The sequence below is a fragment of the Coloeus monedula genome, assembly GCF_965178545.1.
Source record: "Coloeus monedula genome assembly, chromosome: 5".
Lineage (NCBI taxonomy): Eukaryota > Metazoa > Chordata > Aves > Passeriformes > Corvidae > Coloeus > Coloeus monedula.
This window is the reverse complement of record NC_138785.1, coordinates 63,054,542-63,076,212: the sequence shown is the minus strand read 5'-3', so window position 1 is coordinate 63,076,212 and position 21,671 is coordinate 63,054,542. Positions and strand designations below refer to the sequence as shown.

The following is a 21,671-nucleotide window of genomic DNA, read 5'->3' as shown; positions in this document are numbered from 1 at the left end:
TAGAAGAAAGAATGATGGAAAATATTAAATTCAGTCTAAGAGCTTTTCTGCTTTGGTCTAGTACTAATTCTTTTGGGTGTGAAAACCTGTTTTGAAAGAAAAGCTAATTAAATTAAGTAACTATTTTATGTTCTATGTACTATCATGGAACCTGGTCTAGGGGAAGGTGTCCCTGCCCATGGCAGGGGGGTTGGATCTAAATAATCTTTGGGGTCCCTTCCAACCCAAACCATTCTATGATTCAAAACACTCTACAAGCTTGATTAATCAGTCAACCATTTGAATGTCCACTACTCGCTTGAAACATCATGTTTTGGATACTGAGTTCTGCTGAAATCCCAGTCTGTGTGGGGTTTATATATAATAACTGTGAAAGCTGAGGAGTTTGATTTTTAAGAACAAAAGTAAACAATCCCTGTAAATCTTTGTATTTTGAAAACTTCTCCAGCTCTTCAGCTAGTCACTCAACCTCTCTGGGCATCACTTTACCTGTTTCAAGTTGGCCTTCTGCCTGTACAAGCTGAGGACCAAGTTGTTACTTCAGCTCCAGTAACACGTCACGGGATGGTGGTGCAGAATCCAGCTGTGGCCCTGCCTGTTCGGGTTTCCTCCCTAGAAGAACAGATCAGACAACAGCAATTAGGGCTTTCCCCATGCAAGGGTGATGCATGGGATATTTTCATAAAGTGCCCTCTTTTGTGTTTCTCTTTTCCCTCCCTTGGCCTGCCCTGTGCAAGTTACAGCTATTGGACCAATGCATGTACATCCCCACTCACCTTTTGCTGCTTTGTGCACTTCTATCAGGTCCAGGCAGGTTTGTACTCTGGTGTAGAGGTCAATGCTTTCTAGGTTACTTGTTAATGTGATACACATATTTGAAGTGTTAATATTGTAGATTTGGTATTCCAAATATCATTAAGATGAACATGGTCATTTGCTGTAGGTTTTCTTTTGCTTTCAAGTGGAAAGCTTGCATAAAAATGATGGCATTTATGATTCTTTATGAATTAGGATAAAGAACAAACACTCCCTTGTTTTTATTATTGCTCAGGACCTGTTCAGTAAACAGAAGGGTTATTTAGAGGAAGAACTCGACTACAGGAAGCAAGCTCTGGACCAGGCATACATGGTAGGAAAAGAACAGTCATTAAACTTTCTGTTCGAACAGATTTGATAAAATGCAGGTTTGGTTTTTTCCTTTTAATTACAAATAGGTCTCTTTTTTACCTTATATTTTTTTTTCTGCCAGACAAGAAATCAACTATTTCTTAAACAAAAATTTAGGAAATGGATTGTAGTACTTACAAGTGTAACATTTTTGCATTGCATTTTTTATTCTGTGAGATGCAAACATCTTGTTGATACATCTGGAATGGGAAAGGCTGGTTTATGTATGAACAAAACCATGACTGGTAAAATACATCAGAAATTACTTCAGAACTTTTCCAGTATTTTTTTCCTGAAGCATTTGTAAGTATTACTGCTGCTAACCTATCTTAAATCAGGAATGCCTGTTCTTCCTATGTGATTCCTTCCTGTGCAATCCTATCCAACCTTACCCTTCCTGGTTTTCAAAAGGTAACCTGCGACCCTGCCTTTTCTCAGGATAAACAACAGCTAGGAATTACCCAGGAATTGGTAAAACTGCACACACAACTTTGCTAATAGTGAGACTTCGGGAAATGGCCTGAAGCACTATTTATACATTGTAAATGTTTCTTATGTGGAAAATGCTTTCAGAGAAGAAGCAAGGTCTAGTGCTCAGAGCCGGTAACAGAGATAAAAACAAGCAGGCACTATTTCTAGCACTGTGACCTTGGGCAAGCCATTTAACCTCTCTGTGCAGCTGTTTATGCATCACTAATATGGATGGAATTACCTACCTCACAAAGGTGTTATGAGGGCCAAAGGGATGTGGTCAGATGCTCTTGATCCAAATATTGTTAGTCTGGATGCTGGTTTTTGATAGGATCATACTAAACCCAGTAATCAGGGAAACACTGCCATGATGCTGTTCTTTTGGGAGTATAGTTCCCCATGTGAATGTGAAGTTCTCCTGTGTTCTCTGCTTTTCAAAGTACTCCAGTTTTGGTCAGTACATGAGGATCGTGTTAGGAATCTGGCAGGAAGCAGGAGATGGATGAGGGATTAGTGTATACAAGTGTTCCTCCCTTCATTGCTTATGGCAAATTGGAACTAAGCCTAGTCAGTACATAGACTGTGAGCCATGGGTGTCAGGTCAGTAGGACCAGAGAGAGGGAAAGCAAGATTTCTGTTCACTGTTTTTCCTTTGGTTTTTTTATTTTATAGGATGGTTTAACAATTCAGTTGCAGTAGAAGGAAATCTGTTTTAATTAAATTTGTAATGTTCAGCATCAGGATTTGGAGTTCTATCAGGTATTGATTGCAGACTTATCTTCTGAATCTTTCTTAAATGGAAGAATCAATCCTTTGGTAGAACAGGACCCATCTCCTGGGTGTCAGTCCATGCCGGGAGGATGCGTGCACTCTGTGTGGAATGCTTCTCACTGCTCACGCTTGCTGCTTTCTGTCTACCTGTCTGTGTCCATCCTGCCCTCCTGCCTTAGCCTTTGCTTGCCAGCCTTCTCCTCTAGCTGTTGGTGGGTCGTTTGCTTGCTGGATTCAAACGTCAGCCTGTCTGTGTGTGATTTGGGTTGCACTAGAAAATCCAGGAGCTGGAAGCCACCCTGTATAATGCCCTGCAGCAGGACCCAGGCAGGCGGGCGAGCGAGTCGCTGACGGAAGCCCAGCGGGAGGATTTGCGAGCGGCGGTGGAGAAGGTGCGGCGGCAGATCCTGAGGCAGAGCCGTGAGTTTGACAGCCAGATCTTGCACGAGCGGATGGAGCTGCTGCAGCAAGCCCAGCAGGTAATCCTGGTTCTCTCTCCTCCCCCTTGGTGTTGGTGTTACCTCTGTGGTTGCCGCCACTGCCCGTATGACAGCATCGCTTCACCCTCACCTCGTGGAGTTCTGTTCAGTCTGGTCTCTGTACAGCTCCCGTGCCAAGGAGCCGTGTGGTGTCAGGACCTGGTTGCGCTGGGCATGGTGCACACAGAACAAGTCACTGTCTCACCACAAGGTACTGTTGCACAACCTTTCATGTGTGAGCAACCACACAGTCTTCCACAGGACTCCAAGGGGAGCTTGTTGCAAGTTTAAGGCCTAAATTAGAAAAAGTCAGAATGGAAGGTTATTAGAGTGTAACACTGTGGAAGGAGGAAGGGAAGAAACAGTCGTTACAGGAGTCCAAGTTTTTTATTTTTTCCCCCTTTTTATTTATTTTAGCTATTTATGAACTCTTTTAAATAAAATAAAAAAGATGAAGTCCCAGGAAATCTTTTAGGAGGCCGTTTACGAGCTTTCACACCTTTAAATTCATTCAGAAAAGCCTCGTCTGTCCAAACTGCTTTCTTAAGCACAATTTTTGACAGCTTGAATTTGGCAAGGTCCTGGCCTATAGAGGTGTGATAATTATTTAGTATTGGTAGCATTGCTAGCGTTTCTGTGCAAATAGTCAGTGAAAGAAGAGAGCTGCATGTCTCAGGGTGTTAATTACTACAGCAGAAATAATTGTTTCCAAGGATTTTGGTTCTCCTTCATAGTAGACTCTGGAAGTTGCAGGCAGATGTCTTAGAACTTGAGTACTGCATGGCTACTTTCTGTGCAAGTCTGAAATCACATACTGTAAATGCTATGCAGATGTGTCCAGAACACTGTTGCTATTTCAGGTGCCTGACTCAGGTTCTGGGGCAAGAACTGCTTTTAGTTTAGTCCGGGCCTCTCTCTGTTCAGGTTGGCTTTGTAGATGAATATAGAGGAAACTAATGTAATGTGACCCAACACTGTTGTGATCATCTCCTGTCATCCTGCAATGGTGGGAAGTGCTTATGGTGGCAGTGAGCTCTGAGCTCCAGGAAGTCTTCTGTCTCTACTCCTTGACTCTGTTCCATTGGTTTGGAATGTGTAACACTGAGAGCAGGAGATGAACTTGTTTAATGACCTATTTTTAGTCATCAGCAATGGTGCACAGAAAACAGGAGAAGGTAGGTACCAGCTGGCACTAAAAGTGTCAGAAAGAGACAGTAGAGTAAATATATTAAATTTGGTAAATAAGCATGGAGCCAGATGCTGTTAGTTTAATATTATTAGTGTAGCTGAAAATTAGTGAGAATGGAGTTTTTTGCTAGCCTCTTAGGCAGTCCAATTTCCCAGCCAGACTGTTGGTGTTTTACTCAGAACAATAACACAGTGCTTTTCAGTTGGGTAAATATTGTTTGTCAATGACATTTAATGGGTATGAATGACATTGTGTGTTGAGTAATGCCTCACCTAAATAATTGACAATTTCAGATTTTAACATCAGACTAGATATAGGTTGGTCCTTTGCTTTCACCAGGAATGTGGTTTGACACTGTTTGAAGGACTGCTATTGGATAGAGCCTTTTTGTGGCCCTTGTTAGAGTATATTTTCAGGGGACCTGGGCAGAGCTTCTAAGTTGAGCTCATGTAACAGTGGCAAATAGAAAGGAAAAAATAGGAGTAGATTTGTAAAGTGAAACAGTTGTTCCAGAGGACTCAAAATCCGTATTTTGTACATATCTGGGATTTAATTTAGATTTTGTTCCAATTTATTCCATGGCCTGCTTGCTATCAATTAGAGCACTTTATATGCACATCTGGAGCACATCTGTTAGTCCAGTTCATGTATTCACAGACTGCTTCACAACACAAGGTTGAATATAATGAGTGCATAGGAAAACAAAAATGCTAGCGTAAACATAGCTTCGTTAGCCATGGATGTTTATGTACCTGTCTCCAGATCCATTTTATAGCACGTCATTAGAGTTTTGTGTTGTGCCCATCTCATTAGACATGCTAGTGTTACAGCCCTGCAGGACATGTTAAACTGAATTCCACTGCTTAATAAGCAGCTAAGTATTTTAGTCATCTATTTTTAACACACACACATGCATGCCCGCTCCCCCCACACATACTCTATTAAACAGGGAAAACAAAGGCAAAGATGCTAGTTAATTTGCCTGGTGTATTGGAGGGCTAGTTCTCACTGGATTACTGTCATCTCACTAGCAAACGACAGAAGCTGAATGTTACACAAATGAAACCATACTTGTGCTGGCAGAATCCTAATGAATGGATAAAGCTGCACTAAGTAAAGTACATCCCTTTCCTCATATATTTATGTCTGGGAGAAGTTTTGCTGACATTGTGACATCAGCAAACACCCATTGCACTTTGTTCTGGCAAAACTGTGGTCTAGACCTGGTCATATTTTACAGTCTGCAGTGCCTCTACAGTGTGTGCAACGCTTCTTCTTCCTCTGCTGGAGTGGAGGTTACAGAGAATGATAGGACAACAGGATGGACCTGCAAGGCTTCATACAGAGTCTCCTTTCTGCAAACACTTTCAAACTTCCCCTGAAACAGAAACCATGTACTAAAGACTCCAAATTCTATGAAACTTGGGAAGTTCAATCACTTCTAGAAGGCCTGTTTCTTTGCTTCCATTACCTTCTGGTCTGCCTGATACAAGGGCTTCAAAAGAGCAACTCTGCTTATCTGGCAGGCTGGCAACAATCTTCTCAGAGTTTCTTTTCAGAGTTTCTGTATCAGACACAGAGTGGGGGTTCAAGGAGATCTGATGATGATGAAGGAGTTCTCACCTTCTGCCTGTAAATCCTCCTGACCGTACATGCAGGGTGCAGAAGTGGTAAGGCATGTGGTGAATGCTGTAGGTCGGTATGCAGGGTTTCGTTATAGATTAATTGCTTCATGCAGGGACTTTGAGGATTTAGCTTGTGAGGTGCTGGTTTTACAGAGCTGGTAAATGTCCTTCCCGGGGAATGACTGTCTGGAAGGGACAGGGATGGGCATAAGGAAATGGGTAAATTGTTGCCCAGGTGTGAGCTTGTGCTGCTTTATGTGTTCTTCTTTGTCCAGATACAAAGCTTGAGTTCTTAGCCACTGGGTATTAACTTTGTTCCACTGAAATAAATATATTTTAGGATGTTAGGCTCTGTATTACATTGGTAGATCTGTTCTTCTTGGGCGTATATAGCCTTACATTATTATTGTTCATTAGTATATAAATGGAACCATTCATGTATACCCATTGTTCATTAAGGAAACCAGGCCTCTGTGGAGCCAAATTAGACAGACTGTGAGATTAGATCTGCTTGCTAAGGCACACAACACTTTTATTAAACCCAGAGTGCAACATGCAGGTCTGGGGGACAGATCCTCAGCTGAAGCATGTTGGCAGTACTCCCTTTAAGTCAGAGAGAGTGCTCTGATTTACACCATCCTCTCTGTTTGGAGGAGGTAAAACATGTTAATTAAAAATCTGTCATGAGCAGCTTGTGATATTTGCTTCCAGCAACAGGGCATGTGCAGTTCAACCACCACTCCTGCAGATATTGCCATCAAAAAAGTCTCATTGTGCTACACTGCTATTACAACCTTTTGTAAATCAGTGTCTGGTTTATTTTTAGCAGGACTTCGTTTAAAAGTAACAAGTGTGCTCTAGTCAGTGCAGTGGCATGACTTCTGTGCTTTTTTTGAAAATATGAAGGTCATTAGCAGTCTCTGTTGAGAAGGGTTATTTTTTATGTATATATTTAAAGTCATTTCTAGAGAGAGAGAAAAATGTGTTGTGTAGCTATAAAATCCATCTCTGGGAAAAGAGAGAATAGAGAAATATGAAGTGTTTCTGAAGTAGTGGTGTCAGCTTCCTAATTAAGCAAACTCAAAAAAAACCCAAACAAACACCAAAACGCCCCAAATAAAAAAAACAACAGCAGCCCAAAAAATACTAATACAGAAAATCCACACAGCATCATGGTTAGTTCACCTTAATGTATTGTAATCATCTTGTCTTCTAAAACTTGTAAATATTTAAATGTCAATTACACCTTATATAAATCAAACAAAACCCAAAATACATTCCTGTTGGTTTTACTGCAGCTGCTTCTGGAGTATGAAACTGGGGAAATTCATCAGGAGCAGGCTTTAAACTAGGATTGATTTATTCAAATTGCACTGTTGGCAGTATTCAAACATGAAGAAAATCTATAATAGAAATATAATTTATTCTGATTTCATCTGAAGTTATTTTAAATCCAAAAAAAGATAGAAAATCTTTGAAGGATAACAGATTGGCACACACTCAGTTCCAAAAATGGTTGCTGCCAGTCAGAAGGTATATGAAAGACAGATTTTATTAATGTAGTCCAATAATTTCCCAGAGCAGTCTTGCCTTTGTATAAAATTGTAAAAAAAAAATAAAAATAAAAGATATGTTAGTTCATTGTGTCATCAAAAAGTGTGAAATATTTTTTTTCCCTAAGTTGCACTGTAGTACCATACTAAACTGAGTGTTTTATTCTAACTTGAGTTAGAATATTCTTGGGTGAAGCTCAGTTTTACAGAGTAAAAGAAATCATTACTTCTAGACCTGAATATAAGACATCTATGGACTTCTGAAGTCATCCAATTCCAGCTTTAAATAGTTGGAATATAGCTGTAAAAATTTTAACTATGGCTTCTTGAAGCCATAGTTAAATATGGGCGTTTACTCCCATGACCAGATTGCATTATTCATCAGTAATAAGAGCAGAAATTACCACTTTATTTGCATGTTTTACTAGAAGAAGGCAAAGCTTTAGGACAGAGCAAGTACTGACCTCCATGTGTCACTGCCATAGAGAAGGATTCACTGTGGGTGCGATGCCTTGGGCACTGCTTTTCATGGACACTGAGGAAAAGTCAGAAGCATCAATGTCTTTTTATCCTGAAATGTCAAAATATCCCTTGAAATTGAGAAACAACAAACTAATTTTCTTCACTAAGTTTCTTAGTTCTTTTTCTGACCAGCAGTTTTTTTCTGAGGGCACAGTTCTTCTGGCTTAAGGGCCAAACAAAGCTATGGCAAGTGCCATTGCTCCATGAGTTCTTCCTGCTCTTTTGTATATGGACAACTTTTCCATATACAAGGAGAGTAGTTTGTGTGCAACCATAGGGTTGGATGTCACTATATCTATATGGTCATATTGGCTCAGCCATTTATAACATATATTTGTTTGGGGAGGGGGGCTGTTGGTGTTTTTTTCTCACCCAAGGAGAATTATTAAGGCTTAATGTTTGACTGGGAAGGCTTTTGGGGGAGGGAGACAGGGAGGGAGGATGCCGTGCTCAGTGTACCTCATTGATAGGCATAAGAAGGTGTTGTCTTAAATCTGCCCTCTTTGGCACAATGCTTTGTGACAGAGAACACAAGTTAAAGACAACTCCTCCTCTGCCATGTTGCCTTGTGCCAGAGAGCCTGGCTCAGTCAAAAACTCACAGCTGTGTCACACAGTTTAGAAATCAGGTAGAAGTGTTACTATGAACCTTCCTCTAATAATAATTGGGGAGGCTCAGATTATTTTTCCTCTGAATCTACATAGATTTAATGGTGTAATGCTTTTATTTTGAATCTGAAGTGTTAAGGTGCTGGCTGTTTGCATACAATAGGAGGAGGGGTACATAGAGCAACCACTGATTTTTCTTTTTTTTTTTTTTTTTGCAGTTACTGATGCTTGCTTAGTATTAATGTTCTGTACTTTTTTGTTCAAAGCGTAATAGATTTCTGTTGATAATGCAATTTTTGTATTCATTAATCACTCTTAAAAGCATCTGATACCACAGCTGTATAACTGTCATCAATATTCATCAAGCACATCATGACTAGGCTAATCGTGGTTGACCTGTGGTATTGATTTGCCATGCGGGAGTGAACATGGAGTCTTTCACGGCATTATTGCTGCTATAATGACAATATCACAATAAACTTCTGTAATTTCCCACAGCTGACATGCATGGCAGATGAGAGTTAATTTTAGTAATTCCTGTATGTTCATCTTACAGTGTTTTCTTGTGTACGTTTTCTTTATAAAGTCTTCAACTGCGTCTGCTCTGCATATTGCCTTAATAATGCTACTTGTCTGAATAAGTCATGATAGCAGTACTGCTGTAATACCTAAAAAATGTATCTGAAAGGTCTGCTCTCTTTGTCCTAAACAAGGAATGATTGAGGTTCTACTCAAAGTAAGAGCAACTCTATGCCTTGCAATAATATTAGCATCAAGAAAACTCTATCTGAAATTTGAATGCTGAAATCCTCTCATCTGAAATCCCGTTTCTTAGAAAAAGCCAGTGGGAGCTGAGGAAAGGCAAGCCTAAAAAAGAAAGTGTGTGAAGTTTGTTACAGAAATTAAGGAGAAGTGTATTTTCATATGCACAATGCATACATATATCATTATAATTACCTACATGGGAATTTGCTATTTAAATATCTGAATGTAAAATAATCTAAATTTAATTTTAAATAAATATTACATTGTGCTTCTGGTTTTGGTTTTTTTCTGCCTGATAATGTGTCTAGGCTGTCACAGAGTCAGTTTTAAGATGTTGAATGTGTTTTGTCTTCTGAGCTCACATAGACTTAGCATAGCCATTCTATGTAAATATAAATATAGTATGGCTTAAATTAGTTTTTCGCTAATTAAAAGCAATAGGACTGTTGGTATTCTTCTATTAGATATCAATTTATGTTGTTGCATAAATTAAAAGATTCTCAGTGTTAAAAAAGATGAATCAAATTTACTAATAAATACTACATACATATAGTAATTTGTATCAGATTATAACAGTTATTTGGGGCTGAGTGCATTTATAAAATTCACTGGTTTACTACTACAAATATGACTGAATACATATGCTGAGAAATGCATCAGTGCAGCTGCTAAAAGGTTCATTCTCCTCAGAAGGTCAAATAAAGAAACTAAAAATGCATAATAAAGATCAAAAAGAACAATTCTCCTACATCAGTACCTATTAATTGGATAATAATGGTTGAGACTTCAGAACACAGAAAAGAATGAAATTTTTACCTGCTGTGCAAACAAAAATCATGATGAGAACCAGAGGGGTACAGTATTATCCAAAATGATCTATTATTATCATATTCAACTGGCTGAAATGTACATTAAGTTTTTATTCATAAAATAAAATAAGATGTCAACAAAAACAGCTTAAGCTGATACTGTTGCAGTGGCATTTTTTTTTTCCTTATGACCATTATGCAAAATCGCATTCTAGGAATATGGGATTAAAGGGAACATTTGGATTTCTGAATAAACACCCCTTCCAGTAGCAGATCCAAGAGCTTCGGTAATGCATATGACAATTGCCTATGCAAATTGTATTGTTAAAACACGACAGGCTTTTAAACAGCTGTTAAAATGCATTAGATTTCAAAAAGCCCAAGAAAATAATGTGTTTATCCATCACTTTAGTGATTTGAATAATAGCTAAAGGCAAGTCAGTTTATATTCATCTTAGTTTAAATTTATACATGTAACACAGTTATGCTGTTCACACTACTAAAGATCCTACATACCTGTGTCTTAACAGTGATGAGAATCTTCTTAAAATAATGATATAATGAAGCAATATTGATTCTTCCCTCTGTCAGATTTATAAAATATTCCCCATGCTAAAATTTGCTGCAGAATGAGATACTTTCTTGATCATAAGATGGCTTCAGAGATTCAAAACATGGTTCATGTCAGATATAGTCTGTCCACAGTGCCTGTCCTGTGAATGTACATTAACCTGAACCTTTCCAACATTTCAGGGCCAGGCTCTAAGCAGCTTAGCAAATCCTTCTTTGTCTGCTTTGTGCTAAAATTATCAAATTGTTTTCTTGGATTTGCTGGTGAATGTAAATCCAATAAGAGCATGTCACAGGAACTGTTAAGGTGATTTCTAATGCCCCTGATTAGTACATTCCTGTGTTTTCATGAGTACAGTAGCATGGCAGAGAGCATATTTTGCAGCTAGATGAATTGATCTTCTTGGTGTTACTGTCTGTAAAACAGTACATTCATATGGATGGGCCCTTTACTTACTTATTTAGGGAACAGGAACATCAGTTCTACAGTTTGACACCTAAATGAAGGATTATGTGGTCATCATTGTCTGAAAGATGACATTTGTCACAGAAGTTCTTTTCCTGATAGATTTTTCCCCATTTTCCAAAGCTCCTTGAGGATTTGAAGCCATCCAAGATGTTGGTTCAGGACAGTGAATGTCTGACTAGTGCTGTGGGTGGAGAGAACAGAAGGCTTAGATGAAGAAGTCCACTTCATCTAGCCTGCATCGCTGTCCAATAGAGAGAAAATGCAGGAATTCTCAGTCTGTGTTCGCAACTAAAAAGGCAGCTGGGAGATCAAGTCAAAAAACCCCCCCAGAATCCATGAAAGGCACCATGTAACTGTAAAGTGACACAGTCTATTTCTCATCAGAACTTGAGGTAGCATTGAAAGACAAGTTTAATCAAATGAGGAAGTGCACACATTTTGGTTGCTTAGGGGAGGAAATCTGGACCTGGCATTTTAAAGCAGTGGGACACTTCAGTACATCTTAGATCAAGCTTCTTTCTTTGTATTGCTGGGGTTCCTCCCATGTCTAACTCTCAAATTTATGACAAGTCATTACTGTGCTGATATATTGCCTCCAGTATAAAAATTATAGTTCTGAGACTGCAGTCCAGGGCTCACTGAGCTCAGCCTAAGGATTTCCATTTATTTCAGTGCTCCTTTACAAGGAGCTTTATTAATGGGAATGGTACTTGATGTAGATGGATTATTCCTGTTATAACACAAGCTGGGCACACATACTTCATTCTGTTCTGTTCTGTGTTCTGTGTGGGAATGCCATTAACCTTCTTTTTTTTTTTTAATGGAGCAATATTTTCATTTTGGCTAAACCACAAGCTGAGTCTTCTAAGCCTGTGTTACTGAAATTTCTCTGTTAGTGAAAGTAGAGTAATATTTCCAGGCATCATCCACCCTCATGCTGCTTGCATTTTGTCTAAACTTTGATTCCTCAGACATCCCAGAGATACGGCTTGAAATCTTGAGGCTGCAGTATAGCCACAGGAGCCAAAGCATGCTAAATTTACAGAAGTTTCCCTTTTGAAATAATTAACTGGCTGGTTCTCCACTGGCAGTGTATTCATATGATTTCATTGGACTCTTTTGTCTTTAATTCAGTTTTAAATACTGTTTTATCCCTTTTGTTGCACCCTTGTACAAGGGAGTAATGACAATTATCAGTCTACATCCAGGATTATCAAGCCCCTTGCTGAGTTTGGATGTACTTAGAAAACAAAAACCTCTAGAGAAAATATCCAGCTGTCAGGAAGATTGAGCTGTAGGTGCAGAGACACCTGAATTAGTCCCACCAAGGCCAGTTCAGGTATCATACTGCCTATAAAGCAATGCTTCAAGCAAACTTAGACATTCCCACTCTGTAGGAAGGTCAGACATGCTGGGAGTAGGAATTTGTAGTCCCATCTTGGTGTCTCAGTCCTCTGCTACTTGAGAAAGGAAGAGCTGACTTGTCTTAATTTCCCTGACAGTATTGGAGGGCACTTGCCATTCAAGTTTACCAAAGAGAATTGCTTAAGTTAGTCACTGTACTTGAAGAAGTGGGTCCTGTTTCCCAGAAAAATGAAGTTTCCATCACAAGGTGAAACGAAATGGAGGGTCATGAGCATTTATGAATGCCATGAGGAATCTTCTGCACATTAGGGATCTTCTGCTGAAAAAAATTCAAATTTCTTGCTTTTGGGGCAGTTTGTGTTTGGTATCTCTCCAGGAATAAAATTGGAGAGGCCTGCAGTCAGTGAACATATAATTTATATAACTGTGGTTGACTGATGGTAAACTTCCCTTTTGCGACTCTGTTAGTAACATAATGTCCTATGTAGTGCTTGCCATGTTAGGGGCAGTCTTTGCCTGTCTTTGCATGACTGACTTCCAAAGAAAATGTGTACTTTAGCTGCCTGACCCTTCTGGCTGTGCTCTACCTTACCTTATTGTTAGCAGTTTTAGGATGTTACATCCGTGCCTATGCCTTTGTATATGTGCTGCATGTGTAACTACTATTAAGAAGAGTTTTATAATGGAACTTAAAAGTCTGTTCAAATCGCAGTTAATTAATGAGTAAGGCATCTTTAGCATCTTTTTTCTGTGGCTGTCTGGCGATGCAAGTGGATCTGTGAGCTGAGCCACACTCCTGGCAGAGCTGCAGCTGCTGCTCAGCATAGCCTGGCCAGCAGAGCCATCTGCTGATAGCTCCGCACTGGGAACGCCCTCAGCCCCGGCTGCACCACGGCCGCTTGTGAGAATTTACTCAGAAGTAGCAAACTTCATTGCTAGTGGAAGAATGATTTATTTATCGAGTAGGTGCCTGCCATACTGAAATGGGGGCTCATCCAACCTGCTTTTGAAACTCAGGGAAGCAGCATGCAGGTGAAGGAAGCTACAGGGAGTATTTGCAAAGGTACCATCCATGATCCAGAACTTTTGTGATGAGATTTTATGTGCTATTTTAATAAAATCAATGACAAATTAGTACTCGTTATTTTCTCAGGTCGGTTTTGAGTGCAGGCAAGGTGGACAGTGTTAGGAATCCATCCCTTATGTTTACATCTCTCTTCCATGGTTGCATTCCCATTGCCCTGTTTCTGCCTGACTACGGCTCTTTGTTTGCCTACAGTAATTCCATTGTATGGCCCCATGATTTGACAGCACAGTGTTATTCTCATGAATTCTGGCAGTCCCAAAAAAGGTGCACTCGTGTGACTGAGGGGCAGCTGTTAGCTGCAGGAACACAGGAATTGCTAGAACCCAGCACAGCATTGCTCTACATTGTCCCTAATCCTGGCTCTGACTGTAACCAAGCTAGGGACTGTAAAGGAAACACAAACACTGTGCTGGATTCAGGTTGCCTGTCCATATCTTCTATACATCTCTTTTTTAAAAAGGAAATAAAAGAGAATAGCCTGTGGCTTTCTTTTCAGCTGAGGCTTATCAAAGTTCTGAGAGCAAAAGAGTCGATTTTGTTGCTTCCTCGCTTTTTTTTGTGCTGTTGAAAATATAATGGATTTACTCTGCAAGGTTCCTGTAAGCCATGTCATGGGTGGAGCTGAATGCATCTTTTATAGCACAGTTGTTACAACTCTATACCACATAGCAGGAAAAGCTCAACTTAATGATCATCAATTTATACCCTGAAGCATAGAAGCAGGTAGAATTTCTTGATAACAATGAAATAGTTCTGTGTGATTTGTTGTCACAGTCACACTTTTGCAAACATAAACAAATCAGAATATACTGAAAGCATCTAATCAAGTGTTGGAATCTGAGAGAGAGTCCACAGCTTCTTGATTGGTAATTCTTGCAAATGAAAGGAACAGTAGATAAAGATGTAAAGGCTTACACTGAATCTCAAACAGTCCTGCCTTGGTCTTAATTGGTATCTCTAACTTTTGTGTAATTTCCTTCTCGGTAGTTAAATATAGCCTTTGACTGATGAACATGTCTTGCTACTTCTAGAAGATACTTTTTTGTTACAGCTATGATTATTGCATGTATCTTACATGTATTTTTAAAGTTGTATTTTGGAAATTGTCATCTTTGTGATCAAGATAATGCAGTAAATGCATATAGGTACAATAGGGGAAAGTGATTATTTTTATGTGTTAAATACTCTATGAAAGTGTAAATCTGTTGGGTTTTTTCCAGCCAATATATTGCATATACATGTATGTATTTTTAAGGCTCTCTCTGCAGTTAAGTGGAAATAAATGATTAAATCAGATTTTTCAGGATATATAAATAGCTGAAGTAGGCTGGTTATGTCCCAGTGCTGTCCCTGAGCAAGCAGAGGATATTGATGGGAATAGCTACACCCACTTCATCCTCCTGGATAATCCTCCAGGGGAAAGCAAGTAAACAACTAGGAGGAGACAACCCCAAGCTTTGATACCTGATGAACAGTTCCAGTCCAAGGTTGTGTTTTAAGACAAATTTTGACCTGTCTAGATTTGAAGTCTTTCATTTCTGTAATAAAGAAGTTAGTTACAAAATTTTGCTCGTTTGCAGCAAAAGTATCCTGTCACTGTGATTTCCACTCACATGAGAGGAATAAAAGCTATTTAAACACCAGTCACCTGCCTTCAGCATATTACCCTTCAGCAGAAAGTCTGGAGCAGTTCCATATAAAAATTCATGCGTGTAAATGTTTGCCCTCCTGGCTGTATCCATGCTGTGCAGTACAGCAGCAGTGCCATGGCCACCCGCCAGCCCAGGCCCAGCACCACGGCTGTTATCAAAACATTCCCAGGCACAGTTTAGGGAGGTGATAAGCAGTACAGCACTACAGCAAGCAAGGAAAGGAAAAAGTGGCCACTACTGACTCTTAATACACAGTCAGGTAATCAAGCCCCATGGCAAAAACAGGAGCCTGCTGATTACTGGCTGAACAGCACTAAGAGCTGTGAGGTCAGTCTTGTACATCCCAGTCAGATCTGTTGTTATCCCAAACCCTTCAGGCCCCACACTGGGCACCAAACAGAACTGCTGTGGTTTCACCCCCTTCAGGAGCTGGGCCCTGCACAGCTGCTCACTCACTCACTCACTCACTCACCCACCAGAGGGATCAGGAGAGAATTGGAAGAGTAAACTAGGAAACTCACGGGTTGAGATAAAGACAGTTTGATAGGGAAAGCAAAAGCTGCGTAGAGAAGCAAAACAAAGCAAGAAATTAATTCACCACTTCCCATGGGCAGGCAGGCGTTCAGCCATCTCCAGAAGAGCAAGGTCCATCATGTGTCATGGGAACTTGGAAAGACAAATGCCACCATTCCAAATGTCCCCCTCTTTCCACCTTCTTCCCCCCACTTTATATACTGAGGATGATGTCATATGGTCTGGAATATCCCACTGGTCAGTTTGGGTCACTTGTCCTGGCTGTGTCTCCTCCCAGCCTCCCATGCATCTCCAACTTCCCTGCCAGAGTGGAGTATGAAAAGCAGAAGAGGCCTTGGCCTCTGTGTAAACCCTGCTCAGCAATAACAAAAACATCTCTATACTATCAACCCTGTGTTCAGCACAAATCCAAAACACATCCCCATACCAGCCACTGTGAAGAAAGTTAACTCTACCCCAGCCAAAACCAGCACAATTTGCCTTACTGATACCAATCTAGTTTTGACCTTTTTTTTGTAGATTTTCATTGCTAAGAAATTCAATCCTGTATGTATTCCCTGTCAACTGGTACGTTGTCTTTGTATTTTAACTGCTTTTTGGGAAAGTGTATGTTTCTTCACCTTAAAACTATTCTCTATCTTTCATCTCCTAAAATTTAACAATTATTACAGGAGGGAATTGGAAAATGGAAGCCTCAGCCCTTTTTTTAGGACTGTTCTGAATAGTTGGAGAAAATAGCTGGATAGCTATAATCTTGAAAAGATTAAAAATTCATAAGGGAATAATAGCATCTCGATTTTTACTTGATTAACAGAATTCTCAAATCCTAAAAATGCCATCTTACCCTAATTAAATTGTTCTTTTAGAGAGAAACACTTGCTGCAAACCCTGAGGTGAGAAAGCAACCAGATGTTCGGTGGCTTTTTTATTTTCATTTTTTTCTGAAGGCAGACTCCCAGGAGTTATTGAAAAATACCTTTACATGATAATCCTTGAAGATGAAAATGGTATTTAAAAATCCTCGTTCTCTACACTTATCTCACTACAGTCAAATTTTACCACAGAGCATAGCACAACCCCCAGAGAACTGAAGTCTCTCACTCAGGTCTGGGATGTGGTTATAAGTAGGAATCAGCCCAACTGAAATGAGTAGGAGAGAAACAGGAGTCTCACCTGAGTGACTAGAGATCTTGGGGGTGATTACATCTGCCTGCTTCTCATCACATGGTTTTTTACAGTGGTTGTAACATTTCTGGTGCACACAGTATATAAAGATGATCACTTGAGATATAGGCTTGAACAGGGAGTAGACGAAGTATAAATCAATTCAAGTGCAATAGAGGAAAAGTGAAATTAATACATCTGTGCTTGGGGCATTTGTGATTGTCAGCAAAGATGCATTCACTTATGTCACATGAGGGTAATCTGGTTCATGCAGGTTTGTGTATAATCTGGGGAGATCTTTGAGCACTGTAGTATGATATAGTGTAGATTTTTATTGACTTACTCTTAATGTATAATATTCAAAGCAGTCATTTAAGCAAAATCTTCAATTTTGAAACAGGAGCAATAACAAAGTTTTTTTGCTCGTGGCCTGTCTTCAATATTTGTGTGGAGTATGCCCTAGGAAAAGGGAACTGCAGGGTTTTGTGTACCTCATTTTTGGAAAAGTTCCAGGTTAGATTTGTGATTTTCAAGCCAAACTCTGTGGTTCTCCAAACCAGTCTGGTCATTGGATCAGCTGCTGCCTCACTGCAGCTGTCTTAGGCTATAATGAGTGTGGAGCATTTACCCCTATTTGAGGTCTTTGAGCTGAATGCAGGTAAGCAGCTACCAACATCAGTTGACACACACAAGTTTGTAAGTAATGACTGGATATTGTTTTGAAAGAGATACTATTGTTCAAATCAATTTGAGAGTCATAAAATAATTTGGGAGTGAGGCAGCAGCAGCTACATTAGTTTTATTTGCCTATGCCATCCATGTTAGAGGAGATGATAATTTGTCTTTCCAAGTTCAGGAACTGTTAACAACCGTAGCTGTTGTAGGCCAGCCTGAGATTGGGTAGTTAATCCCCAAAGAAGGCTCACTGCATAAAGTTGCTCTTTGATCACCAGTGACTCACTAGTTAGTAGGAGATTTCAGGTTTCTGCCTATAGAAAAAAATTACTTATACCCTACTTTATCTGTAACAAGTACAATATACTGAAAGTGTAATTAGATGCATCTAAATTGTGTAAGACCCCCAACATTAAAAGAAAAAAAAAAAAAAAAAAAAAAAAAAAGAAGTGTAACTTACAGAAAGAAAAAAAGGGGATATGTGATATAGAGAAGAATAATATATGTGGACCCAGCAGCAGTCATGTTTTTGAAGAGTCTTTCTGAAACTGAGCAAAAAAAATGCTTAAAAATATGGGGAGCTACAGTGAAGGAAACATTCCATCTGGCTCTGGTGGGAGGTGACTGGTAATAGAACAGAGCTGAGTCTCTGGGTGGTATCTTTGTGATAAACTGAAAATCTGTGCATTCTCTGTTTTCTGGTGTAGCCTGACTATGCTAGAAGCATGGTTATGTTTTATAGGAAAAGAAAACAAAGAGTTAAAAGGAAATGTGATATTGTAATCTGCTGACTGTCTAGGTAAGCAGAAAAACTCCTGACAGTTGCAGAGAAAAAGAATTTTGGTGCAAAATGGAATTTTCTGTGTCTATATATTAAAATTATGATTAATGAGTGGTGATGAGTAGACTTTCTGGTAGTAAACATGATTTTCTGAACATGCAGCTTGTTTGAAGTGCCATGGTGTCGTGGAAACATGGAAAATTCTGCCATGGACATGCCTAATATAAGTGTAAAGGAAGCAGTACATTAATAATGGCCATTTGGTTGCTTTATTTTTAACCTATTTCTTATCATTTTGATTCATATGCTTTTCAAATTAGATATAATAATGTGTATTTTGCTTTTTCTGTTCCAGCGAATTCGAGATCTAGAAGATAAAATAGAACTTCAAAAGAGGCAACTCAAAGAAATTGAGGAAAAGGTAAATACATGTCTGGGCAGTACCAATGGATTTTTTTCCATACAAAATGGTTTTTCTCTGTTGCAGTGCTGTTAATAGTACTTAACCTAATATCACAAAATCTATAAATTTGAGTTCGAGTCATTGCTGCATGAAATGCAGCTCTGTCCCATATCTGCTCAAAATAATTTCCTATACAGGATTTCTGTCAATTACAGGAGGGAATCAAGGAGAGACTCTAGACTGGTAGAAGGAGGATTTGTTGTGGCTTAGATCAAGAAAGAACAAAGATTTGTCTCTGAAAAAAATTGTTAACTCAGCCCTATTCTTTGGATAGCATTGCTTTGCAAAACTTTCAAGTACTGAAAAATAAAACAAGATTAGTGAGGTGCCTGTGAAACACTACAATTAGGGAGTATTTCTTGCTTTAATATAGAAACAAGTTAATATAATGGATCCAAAATTATTTTTTTAAGACTCTCTGATCAAGGCTTCAGACAGCAAATGAGTTTATGTCACTGTGGTTCCTAAGCAAGGGATGGCACAATCCCATTCGTGGACTCTGGGCTCAGGTGTTTCCCAGGCCTGTGGAGTTTAGGCTGCTCTGCAGAGCATGGGCTGATAGTGGGTCTTTCTCGAGGCCCCAGCAGAGTGTTTTAGTCATGTTACTTGGGCTGAACCAATGCCTGGATCCCAACAGGAGTCACATCATCCCAGGTTCATTTTCTCCAACATTTATGCATATGTAATCCTACGTAAACCTACTGCTGGGCTGAATGGAGACGTTAGTGGAGTTTTCAGTAATTGTTTTTTTTCTCTTGGGAGGAGAATGGGATAAAAGAGTAAAAGGAAGACTTTTTCAGGACTCTGAGGGGTGTTGAAAGGGGTCCATGGGGTTTGCAGAACAGAGAGAGGCTTTGGGGAGCAGCTCACTGGGTGTGGAAAAGTTTCTTCCTCACCCTTCTCTGATCTCAGTATCCCTTCATCTGCTTTCAGGATGTGGCAGTCCTCCTAGTTGCACTTCTATCAACTATTCCAATTCCCTCAGCATCTTCCTTGGCCCCTTCTGCTCCCACAGTAGCTGTCTCCCTTCTGCTGTACCTTGTCCTGCACTTTCCAGGCTGTGATATCTGTCTGGGTTTGTGGAAGAGCCAGGAGAAGACCCTGCAGAAGCTGGGCTGTCTGGTGGTGTTGCTAATTATCGCTTTACCTCACCCCAACAAGGTTGGGGCTGCTCTGTCTGCATCCATTGGGAAAGCAGCAGTCCGTGTTTGCACTAGCAGAGAAACACAGGCAATATTCACCCTTAAAAGGGCTCTTCTGCTGCCTTTGCCCTCTTCTGCCCCAGACCACGTCTATACCTGAAGCTGTTCCTGCCTAGCAGACAGTGATGTCTAACTTAACTCCTCAAAGCAAAGAAATGTTGAGGGATAGGCAAGACTTGTACATATTAATTATTTCAAATATTACTGTTTATCCACCTATTCTAAAAATTCAACATCTCTAGATGAATTATTGCCAAAATGTAAGCCTTCAAGGCATTGCCATTACAGTTTACAGAGTAGGTATTGGATTAGCTGGACTGATAATTTTGGAAATGGAAGATAGCATTATCTCTGCTGGCTCATCAGCCAGATGGATGCTGAAAAGCACTGGAAAAGAAACAGCTTAATCACAAGCTTAGCAGAAAGCTCGTAATGAGTTAAAATTATTCACATCCTCTTTGCTTTAATGTTACATTAGTAAGAGACCTCAAAAAAGCTTCATTTCTTTCTATTAACCTTCAACTTCTGGATGGGTGGAGGGCTTCCTTCTATCTCTATTACATTTGAATTATTTTTTTCCCTGGGATTAAATCCCATTCTGAATTTGATGGCCCAAAGGACGATTGTGTTGTCAGGGAATTAATGAATGATATAATTTTACCTCATTGTTCTTCTGAAGGTTTAAGGCATTAAAGGGTGCAGACTGACACCTACATGCTGCTGAAACTGAGCACAGTAATTTCTCGTGGAGGGAATTCTTATGCTTTTGAAGGAACAGCAGCGTTTATAGCTGAGTTGCATTGCTGGTGGTAGCTAAGGGCAGTGTACCACTTACTGTGTCATGAGTATGACTTTTCATTTTCCTTTAGGAGTAGATTCAGTTTTTAAGTTTTGTGTAAAATTCTGTCAAATCAGAATATAAGGATTACAGTATTTCTGCCCTATAGATTCTTCAGCAAACTGTTCTGTTTCTAAAGGCTATACAAAAGAATGATATAAAATCTCAGTTTTAATCAGTGAGTTGATATATTAGGAACAAGTGCTGTTTAAATACATCATGCTCTTCTCATAGCTGATTCTCTGCTATTTCAGTTGCATTTAGGTTGTGCCCTTGGCTTGGTAAGTCTTAGTTCAGGAAAGCTTTAGCGTGTGTAATTATAAGTACTTCTTTAAGTGTATCACAAAGCCAAGCCTAATATTTGTGAAGTTAAAAAATCCACAGATGTTGCCACTGTAAAAATGTCCTCAAATACTGATTTTTTTTACTGCTTTTTAGAGGAAGATTGCTATACTGTGTCTTTCTTTCAGATCAACTCAATTAATGATGTAAGACTAACTGCTGTAATGTCATTGGATTTCCTATTACATATCTTACATCTTCTTTCTTTTCTTTTTTCCTCATTTTCTTTTGATCTTATGTTATAGTTTTTGTTCCTTTTTTTGTTTTTTTCACTAGCATTCATTCTGTGGCCTTGATGACACAACTGAGCCGAGACGTGTGGTTGGTATTCTTTATATTTCTTTGTACTCAGTTTTTGACTCCTAGGTTTTGCCATGTTTTGGGGATTGTTTGTAAGACCCTGAAACCATGAGGAAGGGCATCCTGGTTTTGCCTGAAGAAGAGGAAGAGTCACCTATAAAATCCAACTGGGATACTTCCCTTCCTAGATTTCTGCAGAAAGTCATTGGGTTTTCAATGAGAAATGATTTTGCATCCAAAGATCCTGACTGCCGTAACTGCAGTGAGTGC

The 21,671-nt window shown here is 39.5% G+C and overlaps 1 protein-coding gene across 1 annotated transcript in view; it reads left to right on the top strand.

Annotated features, from left to right (window-relative positions):
- JAKMIP1 (janus kinase and microtubule interacting protein 1) overlaps positions 1–21,397 on the top strand; it is a gene marked incomplete at both ends in the record, with an annotated part of 75,812 nt that extends 54,415 nt beyond the window's left edge. Inside the window, 4 exons of the mRNA XM_082282374.1 lie at positions 1,052–1,129; positions 2,685–2,888; positions 18,612–18,677; positions 21,347–21,397. Of these exons, the coding sequence (XP_082138500.1) occupies positions 1,052–1,129; positions 2,685–2,888; positions 18,612–18,677; positions 21,347–21,397 (399 nt within the window). The remainder of the gene's footprint in view (positions 1–1,051; positions 1,130–2,684; positions 2,889–18,611; positions 18,678–21,346) is intronic.
- Positions 21,398–21,671: the final 274 nt, after the last annotated feature.